The sequence below is a fragment of the Harmonia axyridis genome, chromosome 2, assembly GCF_914767665.1.
Source record: "Harmonia axyridis chromosome 2, icHarAxyr1.1, whole genome shotgun sequence".
Taxonomy (NCBI): Eukaryota; Metazoa; Arthropoda; class Insecta; order Coleoptera; family Coccinellidae; genus Harmonia; species Harmonia axyridis.
Window position 1 is genome coordinate 19,642,659 of NC_059502.1, and position 18,450 is coordinate 19,661,108.

Consider the following 18,450-nt stretch of genomic DNA (forward strand, 5'->3'; position numbering starts at 1 on the left):
TCTGAAATTGAATTGATAACCTTCGAAATACAATTCTCCCTTTCTGAACTATAATTAACTGTTTCTGAATATCAATTCAATATTCTGAATTACAGCTTAGTTTTTCTTAATTCGAACTTTTCAACCTGAATTTCAATTTCGTTTTTCTAAAATTAAATTACCAATTTTTCTTTTCTTTATCATACTTTCCTATTCTGAAATACATGTTCTCTTTTCTGAAATTGAACTTTAATTTTTTGAACAACGATTAGAAAAGTTGTAGTTGCAACACTTCAGTTACAAACACTCAGCATTAAATCAACAAAACCAATTTTTCCAAAGAATTCCCACGATATTCCAACAATCAGAGGACAAATCCACTCGCAGCATTGTTTTGAATGACACTTACTTCCATACCGCTCAAGGTCGGCTGCGCCACATCTGACCAATTAAAAGATACCGATACACCAGCGGCCACAACCGGTTCATTTTCCGCATACCCACACCGGCCGTGATCTTTGTCAACCAGTTTAGCGCAAAAGTCATCGATGGAATTGTGAACGGTCTCGCCTCTAGTCTTGTTAGAAGAGTAAGTCATTGAAACCTCTCCCTTCCCTCACACTTGATGACAGACCACAAGGAGAAATGAAGAAAGGAGCGATTCACATTCGTATGGAGGTAGAAGAAGGAGCAAGGGAAAGTGCGGTTGGTCCTTCGAACGTGGATCAACATATTCCTTATTTCCGATCGGAAGAATGAGGTATGATTTTTCTGATCGTGTGGAATGAAATTATGACAAGGAAATAGTTTCAGTTTCAAACTGTGACTACCGACACTACAAAGTTTGAATAACGAGTGAAGATTTAATCATCAACTGTTGAGGAAAGCAATGACGTTCAATCAGCTCATTCATTCTGCTTAGAGAGGTTTATGGTCAAACTTTCCAACCAAAACGTCTTCCAATATTCTCCCATATTCGCTATTGGTAAGATTGATTCCAATAGATTCTCTGCCTGTTTCTTTATTATCTCTATTATACTTTCCGTCTTTATTTGTTGGTTGTTCACGTACCAAAGAGTTCCTATGATATTTCTGATAACCGAGTACATGCTGTAGAGACTTCTTGGAGTTTTTTATATAATGCCAAGTGCTTTTGAAATATGCTCGGAATTACCTCTGTAATTTCTTCGTTTTTTTGGTGTTTTTCTCTAATCAGTTGTTGGGTTACACCAGATTAATTTTTTTTTTTCAATAATTAGGATAGAAACATAATGTAATACCTCAGTTTTTTGAACATGAATAACAGTATCCATTGTTTTCTTCATTAAATAAAACGAAATAATTAAAAAAAACTCTCGTATATTCGAATAATAAAAGATAAACATCAAATTTCATTTTAATATTCAGATACATCAATTCAAACTAGTTATTACTGGTCATCTCTGACTAAAATCCTTGTGATATGCCCTGAAGGAAGTCATAAAACAAGAAAGAACTATTGAAAAGAGGTAGCTTAATAGGCATGGCGAATTATTACCTACTGGGTTGAAATTACATAGTAATTATATAGTAAAAAGGATTGCAAGGAAAATAACCATCTGGACAACACTGCACGGTATACAGATGGCTCAAAGACAGATTAAAAGGGTCAGATAATGAATCCCTGGCTTACAAACACAACAAGGTATCTGAGAGATAAGCACAAATATACAAGTATGTAGGTAGGTAAATCTTTTAATACCTCATTGATTAACTCGGAATTTACGAAAATTAAAGGGAAATAGAAAACAGAATTGCTTTGGATCTGATCCAGGGGAAATATCTCTCTACTAGCAGTATGGAATCTGTATAGTATCATCGAATATGGTGATAAGATTCAGGTTCATCACTTAAATTTATTCAGGTGATATTAAACAGATTTTTCTGAATGAGAGATCTAAGCTAAGCTCCTGTTGTGCAGCATCATTCGAACATTACCATTAACTAAAATAATCAAAAGAGCATCTCTAACAATGATTAATACTATTAGTATTGCATAAACAGTAGTACAAATCTTAAGCTGCTCCCTATAAAAAAGATTCAAAAACATTACTTGACGAAAAGACTCGAAAGAGAATTCAAACTAACTTTTCGAATCAAAAGGTTACAAAACATCACCAACAAAAAACAATATGAAGAATTGTATGGTGAAATTTGATTTCAGGGTTGTTTCTGAATATATTTATTGTTTAAAGATTTAAACTGTCTTATGTCAAATCAATAAATATGAAGAATATTATTTTCAGTAAAGGGACAGCTCGAATAACATCCTTCAATACACTTTTATGAAGTTTTAGGAGTGTTATCCCTTAATTTTAGCGTAGATATAACAATTGAAAGTTCAAACATTTTTCATTTCCAAAGATGCGTTTGCTTCCATCAACAATTTTCTCTTATGTACTGTAAGATTATCAGAAATGAACACATCAAGTTTTTTCAAATTATTACAGTCTTTCAATATTTGCAGTTTGATCTTTCTGGTTACAAGCTTACGAATAATTGGGTTTCGCTATTTATCATCTTTTTTTGTTGTTGTAAATTCCTGTTTCCTTATCATTTAAGTAACAATTATTGTTCGATCTTATCTGTTATAGAACGTATGATTCAATTGATCCTCGCTAGAGACTAATTCAATAATAGATTTTTCACAATAGATTGTAAACCCCGAACCTGAACATTGAACAAATGATGAATAAATATCTGAGGAACAGATAATCTTCCTAATCTTTCTGGATTCCTTCTTATTCTAATATCCTTTATGCCAGGCTATGTTAGCTTGCAATCGCAAAATTACGGGTTGGTGTATGAGTGTATTTCTTTAAGTCTTTTATTAAACTCAATTCAAAACAAAATCACATCACATCAAGTGATATTAATCATTTTGAAACAAAAATTCCAAATTGAATTTTCCGATAAAAGTCAATTACATAATTATCATACATGATATGATAAGTTCAAAAGCACAATTTTTCTTCAACACATTGTTCATATCAGTACCAATCGCATATCTAATTCAGTACATATTTTGTGATAAAAAACTGGGGACATCTGTATTCCACCATTTCCGACTGTCATTCTTGGCAAATTATCTGATAAATACACAAATTCGTTTTGAGACGAAAACAATATCTTTCGAGAGCATCTATCTTGTACCATCGCACTCGTAAAACGAGTCTCTATGAAATTGCTTCTCAACCTAAAACTTCGTCGTTTCTGGAATAATAAAAGCCAGAATCTCCAGGCTACATAATTCCCCCAGTAAAAAGTAAAATAGAATACGCATGACGCAGATAAAATAAGAGACAAAAAACGCGTTAATCTATTAAATTATCTCTTTCTGTCCAACGCGACAGTATAAAACAGAAAATTTTATATGCAAATTGAACCTGAATGAACAATGAACATCGCCCGGTATATTTTGAATGAATTATAATGCTCACAGTTCCAAGAGAACTCCGAACAAAATGCCTTTTTGTTAACTCGATTTATTTGAGTGTACTGAGTGTTTCAATGCAGGAAAGCAGGAGGACAATTTGGATAGTTTGAATCAGTGAAATTTTTACGAAAATTCATACGAACGCATTCAAGAGTTATATGGGTTGGAAATTTTTGACAAAAAGCATAAAACTCTCAGAATCTCATAACCAAATGATAAATTTTCAACAGTGATCCAGACTATCCAAATTGTCTGCATTTGCACTAAAAAACACTGTACTCGTATATTGCTTCCATGTCAGAAGAATATATGTATACGGTTTTTCCAAATCTATTGTGTCACCTAAATAATAGGTTCACAACAATGAATCTACCACCAAAACATTTTTGAACGCATATTCATTGATCGACTACAGTATTCGCCGAAAATTGTATATTACATCTATCCAATGAAAAGAGCTATCTTATCATATTTTGTATATTGAAAAGAGAAAAGTCTGCAGGTGTCATATCAGGAGAAAAAGTTAGATACTCTCAGCATATTCCTTGAGTTCTTGAACAGAATCGTGATCCAAATTCCATCGGTTTTCTTTCATTACAAATTAGATATGAATCCAATTTCTTGAATGACAAATTAGATTTGAACTTTTTTTTTTAAGCCAATTTTGCATTCTTTTTGGGAATAATATACAAACTGGCTTGTGCAAATTATTTGGTTGTTCATATTTATTGTGCAATTCTATGTGAAAAATATTATACTCACATAATCTGCCAAAGGAATGTGATAACCTCTTCCGGATCTTCTGCATTCGTGATAAAGCGCCACTCTTTTTTTCTCGCATTGTAACTCCAGTCGGTAGTCCCACGCCTGAAACAAATAAAACGTTCAACATTTGAAACTGAAAAGTAGCATCATTCACAATAAATGTTGAAAGTATATATGTAGATGAAAGCTCAAAGTTTGAATTGGAAGCTATTTTTTTGGTAGCGATGATGGTTCAAATATTGTCAATTGTTGTTAACACTATTATCACCCACGAATATTCAAAATAACTAAAATTCCTATAGAACTACATATATCCCAAATTTCAATAGGTTCGTTGCAGCATCGTTTTTATGTTTTTAACAAGCATAGTTTTTTTTTTCAATATTTGTCACTCGGAATATTGGATATAACAAAGTTATGGTGAATCCTATTGAAAATTATTTCTGTTCTAATATTACGCATGAATTACTCCCCCGATATCTTATATGAAATAAACCAATGATATACAGGGAATGAATAGCAGCTTGCAAACAAGCAGAACCTTCCTTATGAATTATTCGTATAAACGACTGTTTTTCAACTAAAATGCTCGTTCAAGGAAAGCTATACATACATCTTCATACTGATCTAGGTCGGCTCTTATCCTAAATTCATTCAATCCTCAGAGTAATAAACATAGATAGAGAAAGCATATGTCATTTTCAGTAGGCAAATTTCGTCCCCAACATGAACAATCAAATTTGACATGAAGCGCGCGGAAATGAAAACATATCAGTGATACGATATTTCACACAATTCGCGAGTTTCTCCACAAAGAACACACTTCTTATATCCCATAGTGAATCATCGTTTCATATTAACTTATAATATATTGAAGTTAATACTTAAATATATCAGGAATTCAGAGAACAAACTTCAAGCGCGCCAAACGACGTGAAACAACCGATGACACTAGGAGAGCAAAAGTTGCCAAACCTTGAATTTCAGCAGGTAGATACAGAAAATAATAAATATTGTGCTTATTATAAATTCGACAATTAGGAAAAATATCGGATTTCAAATATTCAAATTTGCATATTTAATCGGGAATCACTCAAATATAATATACATTCATAACGATTTAGTAAAATTGTTGATTTGAAAATATATCACAATCGGACAACGTAATCTAACCATGTAGGGGGCATGTAAAAATTGCGTATACTTCATATATCTATGTTCATCACTTTATGATTCAATAGCAACTTTACATACTCGTAAGTTCCCGACAACCATAAATAACTTGGAATTTTTGATTTACAGTTTTCTGTAATGGTCCGCACACGATAACCCACTCTATTTACTGCAATACCCCCTCACCCTATCGAATTCCCATTAAAACTCAATCCGAAATTTCGTCGCCCATCTTCAAGTAACATCGACAGAACATAAAAGCTCAGGACGAAGTAGTGCGAACGGTGCTTCAGAATAATAATCCCGACTACCGAAAAGTTTCACCGTATCTCAACTTTATCACCATCCCATATTATTTTCGGAATACTGAGAAATCCCAGCGCATTAGTATCGAATTGGCTGGGGCATGCCGTTCCTTTGGGAAATGTGAACTTGGAAAACTTTGTGATCACCGTGTGAGCTGTGCCGTTTCAATTCTGTGGATCCGTGTTCGTTTCACGGTGATCGGACAGCTAGAGGAGACAGTTGTGTGGAAGTATTTCACGATTAATCTGCTGGAAATTGGTTTAACAATACAAGAAGAGAGACGGGTTTCTTTGAACAAGACCGAGTTTCTAGTGAATGTCTTCCATCGCTCACCATTGGATTATTACCAATTCATACACTGTCTCCGTACAGTATGGATACAAATTCATTTTTAGCTAAACAGACCATTTTAAGAAAATAATCCTGAAACACGTCGATTTTTTATTTTAATTTACCGTATTTTAAAATACTAATCTAATATACATGGTGAATTACTTTCGAGTTATGACGTCACCATCTTTTTTTTTAATGGAACACCCTCCATTTTGTCTCAATTTTCCGATTACTCTAGCTGAGCTGATTCCAAAAATGTGACACATGTTGATTCCAATTGGTACAGGGTGGACAAAAATACAATAGTTTTGTGTGTGCTCATAAAGTAATGCGTAACATTCTTTATTAGTTAAATTAAAAATATTATCAAAAATACTTATTGTCTAGCGGAAATTGGTTTGAATGTAACACCCTCTAGTTTGTTACATTTTAAGATTAATAAAAATGATATGTTTCCAGACATGTTTGATACTTGTGGTCTAGCAGACAGAATATAAAAGAAATTATTTCTTATTAATTCAAAAAAAAACATAGTCGTCTAGTTTTTTTGTGAAATGTCATTATTTGTTTAGTAATTTAATGGTGTTCATTAGTATTAGGTGTTTAGTACTTACTACAATATTTTTGGTATTCGTGAATGTTTTAATTATTGCTTAGATTTAATTTAATTTTTTTTTCACTCTGTTCCACTTGGAATCACCATGTGATACATTTTTGGAATCAGATCAGCTAGAGTAATCGGAAAATTGAGACAAAATGGGGGTGTATATTAGATTATTATTTCAGAATACGGTAAATTAATATCAAAAATCGACGTATTTCAGGATTATTTCTTAAAATGGTCGGATTAGCTAAAAATGAATTTGTTCCATACTTTACGGACACAGTGTACAACTTTGCTTCCGCCGTTTTGCAATAGATGAATGTAGCGGTAAATGGTAGTGGAAATAAATAGATCGTAGATGTCATAAATAAAGGTATTTTAAACATAACGCCATTGAAATATTAGTCGATTTGTGTCTGCATCATAAAGTTATTCTCGATTAAACATGTCAGCTTACGAATCAAATTCTCGTCATTTACGAGAGGTTTTAATTTTCTGCTTCAATATGAAGAAATATGCGGCTAAGGCTCATCGGATGCTCTCAAATACCTATGGTGAGGCTGCTTTTAGTAAAAAAACGTGCCGAGAGTGGTTGTAACGCTTCAACAACGGTGATTTTGACGTCGAAGACCTGCACGGCGGTGGAAGAGAGAAGGTTTTTGAAGATATGGAATTGGAGGCATTACTTGATCAAGACTCGTGTCAAATGCAACAAGAATTGGCAGGATCATTGGGAGTGACGCAACAGGCCATTTTAAAACGCCTGAAAAGATGATTCAGAAAAAAGGAAATCGGGTGCCGTACGAGTTAAAGCCGAGAGATGTTGATCGTCGTTTGTTTGCTTGTGAACAGCTGCTTGAAAGGCAGAGACCGAAAGGATTTCTGCATCGCATTGTGACTAGAGACGAAAAATGGGTTCATTACGATAATCCCAAGCGCAGAATTTCATGGAGATATCCCGGCCATGCTTCCACGTCGACTCCAATATTCACAGTTCCAAGGTCATGCTCAGCATTTGGGGGGACCAGCTCGGCATAGTGTATAATAAGTTGGTAAAACCAACTGAAATTAATTAATGCATTTGAGCCGAGCATTGAAAGACAAACGGCTGCAATACAACGGGAGACATGATAAAGTGATTTCATAGCATGGCAATGCTCGACCCGATCTTGCGATAGTGATCAAAACATACTAGGAAACATTGAAATGGGAAGTCCTATCCTACCCGCCTTATTCTCCAGACGTTGCTCCCTCCGATTATCACTTGTTTGAACTAGGTTGTTCAGTATTTTCTATTCCTTTCCAAAGCATTTTAGGTTCAAAACACATCGAATATAATACCATCAAAATGTCTTCTTCTTCAATGTGCCCTGTCAGGTCCCCCTGACGTTGGCAAGCACGATGGCGAGTTGATCTCTGCTTTCAGCCACTCTGAACAATTGTTCGACGCAGCGTATGCCCGTCAAAATGTCACCAAATTTAGTTGTTACTTTTGAGGCTACCGAAGGCAGAAGTAACTTTAATGATCGCTTTTGAGAAGAGAAAATCTCGTAATCAAAAATGTTGATGGAAATGAATTTTAGACAATTCCTGAACAACAACCTGTCTGGATATTAGAGTAAGGTCTGGATATTAGAGTAAGGTCTTGAGTGCTTTCTGCAGGAATTAAAGCTTACTCAAATGCACGATGAGCAATACAAAAGCGTAAATGTGAGATCCTCAGTATCTCACGTTCTATTGGTTCCATTTTGACGAAATTTGATGTGTGGATTCGGGTTGGGTCATAAGTGCTTACATTCCAGCGAGCGAAAAGAACACGAGAAAGCATTGGCAGAGTTTCTTTGTATATCGCGTTAGCTAATATCGCGGAAAATAGAGTGGTAGCCATGACGAACAGCCAAAACTCAATGCAAACAATTAAATCTGAAGATTCCCTCTTCCCCAGTCTGGAGACTCTTCGGACGAAATTGTAAATCGAGGATGAACATAACTGAATAAATTTCAGCCGGCGACTTCCTAACGATGGTGTCGGTTTGCCCTATTTGGGGGTCTGGGAACGGATGCGGATGCTCTTCCTTGTCTCTTATACGTGACGTCTGTGACAGGAGAACCTGTCATCTACACAATTTAACGTCGCATTATGACTTCCGTGGATGTGACGAATTTGAATATTACTCCATCTGGTGTTCATGATGCGGCGCTGAGGAGTATCGAATTGTGATTGGATCATTCTTCCTTGAAGAAAGAATCTTGAAGAAAGACATGTAAGAGTTTTCCAATAAGAGGTTTCATTTTTGATATCTAGCCAGCTGTCACTCTTAAAGCTGTCATCACTTGGTATTTGACAAGTAAAAACTACGCCAATACTGAAAATGGAACGATAAACGCTTCAACAGCGCATTGAAATTGTTAAAATTCGATACGAAAATCGTGAAAATTGTGCAGTCTCAGTTTGCAAAACTAAAGCACATTCGGGTCGCCGTGAAGCACCTTCTTGGCCGGTAATACGCTCTATTAATGATGACGTCACACGCCGACATTTTAGTTCTCCTGTCAGTGTTCGGAATTCAAACAAACAAATTGTCATTCAAATTAGTACGTTGTCTTTGAAGAAATTGGCTTATTTTGATAAATAAGATTATTTAAGATACGATTTTACTATGAATTGATAGACAGAAAGAACGAGATTAATGCCAGTAAGTTCGAACTTGAAGTTCAACTAATAAACACGGCTTTTTACAAAATCTGAGGAATGATACAGGATTCAAACTTACTGGTATTAACCTCGTTCCTTCTGTCTATCAATTTATACTGAAATCGATCCTCAAATACTCATATTTATGAAAATAAGCCAATTCCTTCAACGGCACCGTAATTATTTGAATGACAATTTATTTGTCTGGATTCCGAACGCAATAGAGCGTATAGTGAATCTAGTGGACAAAGTTGGAACAAGTCAGTGTTGTGAAGAATCTAAACTGTGTGCGTCACTCAAGAAACACTGACAATAAACCCTATTATGTAACTCCAATAGAAACGAAAGAACCTGTTCGTGATCTGAGAAATAGGAATGTTTCACTTCTACTGCGTCAAAATTTGGTATTCTTCATCCAATTCCTCTTCTATGGCCAAATTCGTAATTGATATTCAAAGTAATTCAACTTGAGTCACAGAATAATAATTCGAAACGATCTTTATTTCAAACAATTCCATTCAGAATTAACCTGAGGAAATTCAGATTACATATTCAGAAAATATATCCATGCGTCTGTGGTTCAATAAATATTTGATTGTCAAATTTTGAAGTTATCATTCTCGATTATAATAAAAGCCGAAATATAAAGCGTCTATTATAATCTCTCTCCCTCTTCTTCTTTAACCACTTTAGTGGTTTCTATTATAATCGAGAATGAGAACTTAAAATTTGACGATCAAATATTTATAGAACTATAGACAACATGGATATATTTTCCGAATATGGAATATGAATTGCCTCAAGTTGATTTTGAATGGAGTAGCTTGAAATAAATATAAAACTACCACTTTATTTGCATATTCGGATTCAGAATCTATTGAGCATTCAGAAAATATGAAAAAAATATTATATATATTTTACAAGAAAAAATTTTTCTTGAAAACCGAAACTTCAAATAAAGAAATAATTGGAAAGAAATTGTCTATAGACCATCATAATCTGAAAAGCGGTCAAATTCACAATACATTGTTTTTTTTTTTTGAAAAACGGTTTTTCCTCAAAAACTTTCCATGCCTTGGTTCGATAGTTTGTCCAATAACATATTTGGATAGCCCGTGAAAAATACTATCACATTCATGGGTCATTTTTCAATTCTGCTTGAAGGATAAGCCACAAAATTGAATTGAAAAAAATCCAAACCAAAGTGTGAATTGAATAATCATAAATATCTATTGGACTTCAGTACGCTAATAAACAATCAAACATTACAGACAGTAAACCGAAAACTCACCGCTTCGCACAAACAAATCCTAAAACTTCACATAAAAAGAGCAAATATTACGAAACGAAGACTTTTTCCAAGCTCCCAATAGAAGGGAGATTTCCATTTCACGACTAAACTCTAAGCTTTGCCGATGCGTTCACTCGATAACAGCATCAAAACGGCGCAATCCGCTCTGCTCGTTTCATGCGACAAGCCGAGAGTAATCCGACCAGATAATATTTCGTTTTTCGCATTGAATGAAAGGGATGTGGGCTTTGTCGAGCCATTGCACTACAACATTTATTCATGTTGCCGTTGAATAGTTTCTCTAATTCCCGAACAGGTGTATGAACGTTACGTAAGACGTGGTGCAACTAAGTGAAGAAAAAAAAATTGTTACTACCCACGTATCCATTCACCCACACGTAGATAGGATTTGCATGAAATGAGTCCATATGGGAGAAGAGTTCTTCTTGGATCATTGTTCGAGCATTGTGAAGCATTTGAATTGTTAGAAATATTTTTTATTGGTTTAAATTGATAAATGCAATAATTGAATTCACTCGAATTAAAGTGTGAAAGGCAAGAAACAAGCTCCCAAATATTTAGATAAATATTTTCCTTCTGATCCAATGGCGAGTTATTCATTAATTTGAATGATAAATAGTAAAAAACGAGTATTCCAAAATATACAATTGTTATAGTAAATAAGGGCGAAAATTTTCTTTGGGCGATTATGCATGAAAAAATAAAGACATATTGCTTTGTATTCTGAGATAGGGGTTATTTCTTAAAAACTTAGTTTTTTTATTGCTAGATTTGGGTTTATTCGGACAGCACTCAATAAAACAAGTGGTTTCTCTTTTTTCTCAGACTCCAGCTTTCCTAATAAACCCCAAATCTTAGTATAATTAAACAGTCGACTACACAATTATCCAATTTTTTTATTGCTTCGAATTTTTTTAAAGTGAAAAATAATATGCCACTTGAATTGCTCGTTCATTTTATGATCAAAATTCCCTCATTCATTTTTTTATTTCTCTTATTTCTAAGGATACCTTTGGGATTATGGAGCCAACTCAGAATAGAGAATCTTTTTCTCCGACAAAATATTATAGCAAGTATACCTTCGGAATACTGAAATAAAAAACTCATTCTATTTGTTGGTGTAGCAACCCCGATATCCAGATATTTTACCCATGAAGCAAGTCTGGGGCGTTATGAGTAAGAGAAAACCTATTGTATAGCATCATCAAGAATTATTAAGAACACTGTAAATGTTTAATTACTGAATCATTTTCAAAATTTCTTTCGCCTGTCGAAGGCCGAGTATCATAGGCCAAATTTTATCTCAATATTCCCATGGCATCTGGACCGACGTGAGTTCGACTGAAATAAGTAGATGAAAAAAAGGGCTATCGAAATTCTTTTCACGTGTGCGCTAGAGTTGTACGTTAGCACAATGTTCTACAAAAATTATTGTTTTGAGCAGATCTGAAAAAATTAAGTCCGGGACACCATATATCTATCTTCCATAAATGAGTTATAATTTGACACAATTTGGACTACGTTTCCTTTTCTGTAAATACTTATATTTTGTAAACATTATTACCTGTAATACTTAGAGGAATAGAACATTGTACCATGTGTCAATGGCCTAGTTGTCGACACACATTCAACTTGAATAATGAAAAAATATAGAAAAAAGGTGAGTTCCGAACATCATTATGAGACAAGCGTTAGAATCCTCACTTATAAAATTAACATCATTGTGAAGGTAATTTCATGAAGATGAACTTTGTTTCTCAAAGTTCTTCATTTGGACGCATACTTTGAGAGATAATATGAAATGAAAACATTATTATTACTATGAATGAAATGGGTGTGGCGTGAACGCTAGTAAGTGTATAAAGACCAAGCTACGCTCTCTGAACCTCACTACGTATCTAGACTTGGTCGGGGATCGTTAGGAATATTGGGAGAGTGCGGTATTCAACAACTGTGGATGAAATAGTTCTTCTTAGAATAAAAGTTAATAAATCCCAGAGACAAACTTTTAAACTGGTCGGCATCGACTTAGAGCTAAACGTTAGCCTGTCTCGCGTGAAATCTCCAGATAATCAATTAATTTCGATTGAAAAAAAATAGCACGTCTTAGGATAGGTTTTTTTATTCATTTTATTTTTCACTATGGTTCTGTCCGCCCATTTCAGAGAGCGGGTTAATCCGCGGGCTTCAGCTAGTTTCCTATATAACCGGAAGTACCTATTTAGTCGCAAAATAATTTTTAATCATAAAAAAATACCAAATAATATAAAATATGCCCAGTTTTCAAGAACTTTTAATATAGGCATTCGAACTAGGAACACCTCGTATATTCGCTAAACGGTAGTCACACCACCAGTGTGCTCTAATCCTATTATTCCTGTAACGCGGTTTCTATGCATGAGATAATGATCGATAATCGCACCCAATAAATTTCGATCCTCGACCTACATAGATACAGAAGATTTGATTCATAAATTACCGTCGTGCGTCACTAAAATTTGAAATTTCATATCGTATCAGTTTGAATTGGTGAACGCAATTATCCTCCATTCATTTCCATATAAAAAGTTTTTTTTTTCAACATTGGCGATTCGACTCGTGACATTGAAATATAATAGTTACTCGATCCGTCATGATTTCAACAAAGATTTATAGGAGTGGGAGGTCAACTGTTGTTTTGAAAAGGAATTATGCTATTTGGTAAATCGCCATCGACTATACAAGTCTGATCACCCAAATTGGCGAAACATATAGCTGAACGACATACCAAATTTACATGGTGTTTTTTCTTTATTCCCTATACAGTATATTTTTGTTACATGACATTGAATTTAGAAAGGCTACGAACATTGTATTGTATATTGGATATACCAAAAAAAAATGTTTTTGTTGGCTTTAACATTTTATAATCATGTATTCTTGAAGATTGCCATCGAATTTTATTGAATTGTTTTCAATCATTAAATAAAAATAAATTTTAGCGTTCTTATGAAGGTTGAAAAAACCACCTTCCAAAAGAAGAGATCAAGTGACATTATGTGGATTCGTAACTATTTTGTTATAACTATTCTGTGACAAAAAAAATGCATTACCGAGAAGGCTTTAAAGTTTTTCGTCCCAACTTATCACAAATGTAATCAAAAGTAGTAATTGAAGTTGAATTTCAAAGAAATTGAACCAAACACCACCTTTATTAGTTTGACACTTCTGCATTTTTTTGACATAGATTCCAGCCGGTGAGGTATTGCATCCCAGGCAATGTAATGCATGCTGGAGATAGTAAGTATTATGTGGAGGATTGGCCAATTTTTTAACCAATTCTACACATCATGTTCCAAAAATATTCGATAGATGAAAGATAAGGACATATGGGTGGCCACGGCAAGATATTGACGTTGCTATCGATGATGAGCCGTCAGCTGAACCAGAAGATGTGCCAAAATCTCTAATTACATGGTACACTGTGTAAAGGGCAACAGGGCGTCCTTCGTTTGGAAATCATCGATCTCATTTTCGATAATCGGTCTCTCAATGCATTTATTCGAAGATGGCGGTCTTGGACCTTATTTGTCTGTTTGTCTACTTCCTCTTCTACCACGTTCTTGACCTTCTCTGGATTAATAACAACGTACACCTTACAGTACAGGATTGGTTACGGTAAATGCGCATTTCTGAATGAAAAACCACCATCACGTAATCTTATAATGTGATCTGTATCGAATTCACTCAGTTATCGATCATTTTTACGTTGTCGCACTCAATGCATAATCACAACCCCAAAAACGAAAGAATTCCAACCAAAAAGAATACCGAAATCGATTCAGATTAGATATAAAAATAGAAAAGGTTAATTTGGCGAGAAAAAACAAGGAAGAAAAGAAGGATCAAAATCAAACAAAACTAACCAAAAAGACATATAAGAAAAAAGCAAGTCTAAAAGATAATATAGCTCAAACAAAGATAAAATTTTATGCACCCTCTGTAAAGAAGAGCTCATTGGCGATGCTGAAGATGAGAACAAGAATATAGGCTGTGACAAATGCCCTTGGTGGTATCACCTCATCAAATGTACTGATATGTCAGGTATATAATGATGCAGCTGAAAAAGACTACGTATGTCGTATGTGACATGTGCCCAAAAAATAATTCTGTGCAAACGTACATCATTATTTTAGTGCTTTATCGTACGACGATCAGACTAAGAATTTATTTTTTGTTATACAGGGTGGCCACTTTTTCAATGGGATTGTATTGGTAACTTTTAAAACATAAGAGTTAGAAGGTCGGTCAAATGGAGAAAAAGTTGCATGCATAGAAGCATTATCAAGCAGTTCAAACAAATCGAGATTATCAGGGCCGGTTATTGAGATAAAAAAGTAAATTCTGTCATTTTGATTTTTCTGATTTTCCCACTTTATTTCAAATATTATCGAAAAATGTTACAGGAATTTTTTATTCGACAATAAATTGTTCTCAATTTGACGTAATCAGATTTCGTATCCAACGTTTCGTGCTCTCTGGACCTGTATCTTTTATGACACTTTTCGAAATAACTTTTAACGCTGAATTCAACGATATATCATACAATGTCATTCAAACTTGATTTTCAGGTGATTTTGACCCTTATCCAATTTTCTTTGGGTCGGATCTGTAGTGAATGCAATTAATCAAAAACTGTTGTTGATAAAATAGTCAAGAGACGCGAATAAAATGATTTTAAATTTGAATACCAAGCCTTGCAAAACTTATATCGTAATAATATCAAAATAAAGTTCGATTCTGGAACAAATGACAAATCCAACAATAGTGATTTCTAGCGAGAAGATTGAGAATGTATTGAAAGGTATTCAAGAAGACGAAATAAGCAAATGTATAAGAAGTATGGGTTCCAGAACCGTTAAGTGCATTTTACAAAATGGTGGACATTTCGAACACTTACTTCATTGATTTTCATTTACTTTCGAATAATCATTCGATTTTTCTTTCATTAAATGATAATTCGTTTAATTATTATAAATTGAAATATGTAAATAATTATTACTTGTTTCTTGATTTTATTCTGATATGTTCCATTTAGTTCAAGATGAGTAAGTTGATTTTCTCATCGAAATGTATTGCTTGTTGTTAATTAAACTAAATTTACCGAAATGTAATACAGATCCGACCCAAAAAAATTTGGATAAGGGTCAAAATCACCTGAAAATCAACTTTGAATGACATTGTATGATGTATCGTTGAAATCAGCGTTAAAAGTGTCATAAAATATACAGGTCCGTATTGAAAAAAATGAGGTTGAGGGTGGCCCAGAGAGCACGAAACGTTGGATACGAAATCTGATTACGTCAAATTGAGAACAATTTATTGTCGAATAAAAAATTCCTGTAACATTTTTTGATAATATTAGAAATAAAGTGGGAAAAAAAGGAAAATCAAAAAGACAGAATTTATTTTTTTTATGATATCTCAATAACCGGCCCTGATAATCTCGATTTGTTTGAACTGCTTGATAATGCTTCTATGCATGCAACTTTTTCTCCATTTGACCGACCTTCTAACTCTTATGGTTTAAAAGTTACCAATACAATCCCATTGAAAAAGTGGCCACCCTGTATATCGAGTAGAATAACAACTTACCTATGATAAATTTTATTTTTGTTACGATTCTAAAGAGTATTATAAAAATGTTTAATTTCACAATACTTTGTGTTACTAATTGCCATTTTTTTGTCCCACGATGATCTGTTATCGAAAAGTACTGCTTTGCGACTAGTTGTCCGAAAAATGGTGCATCAGCGTCTGAAAATTTGTCTATGTTATCTGACAACTGGTTAAATTGACTTTTTGACCCTTATTAGTTCTAATCAAACAAATAATTCGTTTCTAATGTTTCTTCTTGCCCTAATGCATTCTTCAAACTTCAAAAAATATATTTACGCCGAGAATTTTTGTTTCAAGCAAAACTTGAACCATTTTATAAATTTTCAATACAAAAAAGTAGTTGAGTGTCCGAAAACCGGTTAAGTTACCCTAATCAGAATCGTAAATTAACACCCTATACATGATTTTTTCAGGGAATAACTCAGACTTAAGATTGTAGGAGTTGATAAAGTATTAAATGGATAGATGAACAAGCACGCGAATAGCTCATTTCGTCACAAATTCCACCTCAATTCATTTCAAATATCATTCTTGAAGGGTACAACCGCAGAAGGTGCGGTCGAATTTCAACCAAAAACCGAAACAACAGAATCCGGCTTCAAGACACATCGTGAGGAAACCGCAAGAACCATTACTCACATCTGGAAAATCTTCGCCACAAATTCATCTCGGAAGTAGAACAGAAATAGCACACTCTCGACACAATAATATTTCCCGGCGAACTGTTGGATCACTGACACTCCAATGATTAACGTGATCTCGTTCACGAAGAGAGAACCATGACTGCGTTGAACAATAATGTACCAAATATAACTTCTTGCGAGGTCAAACAACAACAACTAACAATGCACCCGATACATCACTTCATTATTTGATTGGAATTTTGTGATGTTTGTGTATCTGCTGGAGCTACTTCGGAACTGGATTATAAGTCATTGTTCGATAACACTCTTGATTTTCGAGCTGAAGTAGATAATGGTGATGAAACGATCAGTCTCCTGTTTTCAGATAAGGATAGGACTGAGAGAAGCGCCAATGTACTTAAGTTGGAACCTGGATGAGTAATAAGTTTATTCAATGATGCACAGGTTCATGTTTTTCCCGAGGTTGTCAAGTTTACGGCATGAATCGGTAAATACAGTGAACGAAACTTGCCGGTAACATTCGAGCGTTGTAGAGAAAGGCGTGGTAAAGTAAGCCACGGTTGCAAATAGTCAAATTGAGTCGAGAACTTCATTAGCGTAATCGTGATGGCTGAAGAGGCTACGTTTGCTTATCGTAAAAGGTTTCTATTAGCGTCATTGATAGAGAGACAAAATAAATACACATAAATTATCATTTCACCTATTATCGTAATTTTTCACGTTGTGAATGATTTTCCGCTAGGAAGGAAATGAAGATATATCTAGTCGATTTTCCCAAAGTAGCACTTTTCCGTACACGACTGCAGCCGATACGAAATATTTTTGCAACAACTTCTTACGACCTCATCCAAATTCGAGAAGCATAAAAGAGCCGAAAATTTTTTTGGGAAAACATCCAGGCAGATCAATTTTCATTTGGAAGTGAGAACCTTGTGATTGATTGTGAATTACGAAAAAAAACGATGAAAATTATGGGAAAAGAGTATTAAGTCGTCCATTTTCAGATTAGTAATTTACGTAACAAGTCCGGAAAATAGGGTTTTTTTGGACGAATAGACAAAATTCCAGGACGAGCGTAAGCGAGTCCTGGAAGTCTGTGAGGCCAAAAAAACCCTTTTCGGGCGTGTTGCGTACAATATTTTTTTGGCAACCATGTAAAATAACACTATCGCTACTGCTTTCCTTATTTTATTGCGATTGCGATAAAAAAACATGCAAATTTTTGACAACTAATTTCATATGAACTGTCAGCCTTTATCTCGGTTGCTATGGATTCTATGATGCTTTTCCGGCCTAGTCCGGGAAGTACGTACTTTCCGGACTAGGCCGGGAAATGCTACTTTCTCAGAGAAAAAGTGTCCGGGAAGTGAGCACTTCCCGGACGGTTGCCGAAAAAGTATTTTAAGTATGTATTCATAAAAGGCCAATTGAAAAGTCTCCTGTCTACCATAGCAAAACACATTTTTTTTGGCAACATTCGATTTTATTAATCAACATAGTTGCTTT

The 18,450-nt window shown here is 34.4% G+C and overlaps 1 protein-coding gene across 4 annotated transcripts in view; it reads right to left on the reverse strand.

Moving 5' to 3' along the window:
* LOC123674125 (cyclin-dependent kinase 14) overlaps positions 1–18,450 on the reverse strand; it is a 179,958-nt gene that overhangs the window by 106,007 nt on the left and 55,501 nt on the right. For 3 of the 4 annotated variants that reach the window (XM_045608992.1, XM_045608995.1, XM_045608994.1), the window contains exon 2: positions 4,217–4,321. In XM_045608992.1, the coding sequence (XP_045464948.1) occupies positions 4,217–4,321 (105 nt within the window). Of the gene's footprint in view, positions 1–4,216; positions 4,322–16,939; positions 17,087–18,450 lie in introns of those variants that run through there. The other variant, XM_045608993.1, reaches the window with a different exon arrangement.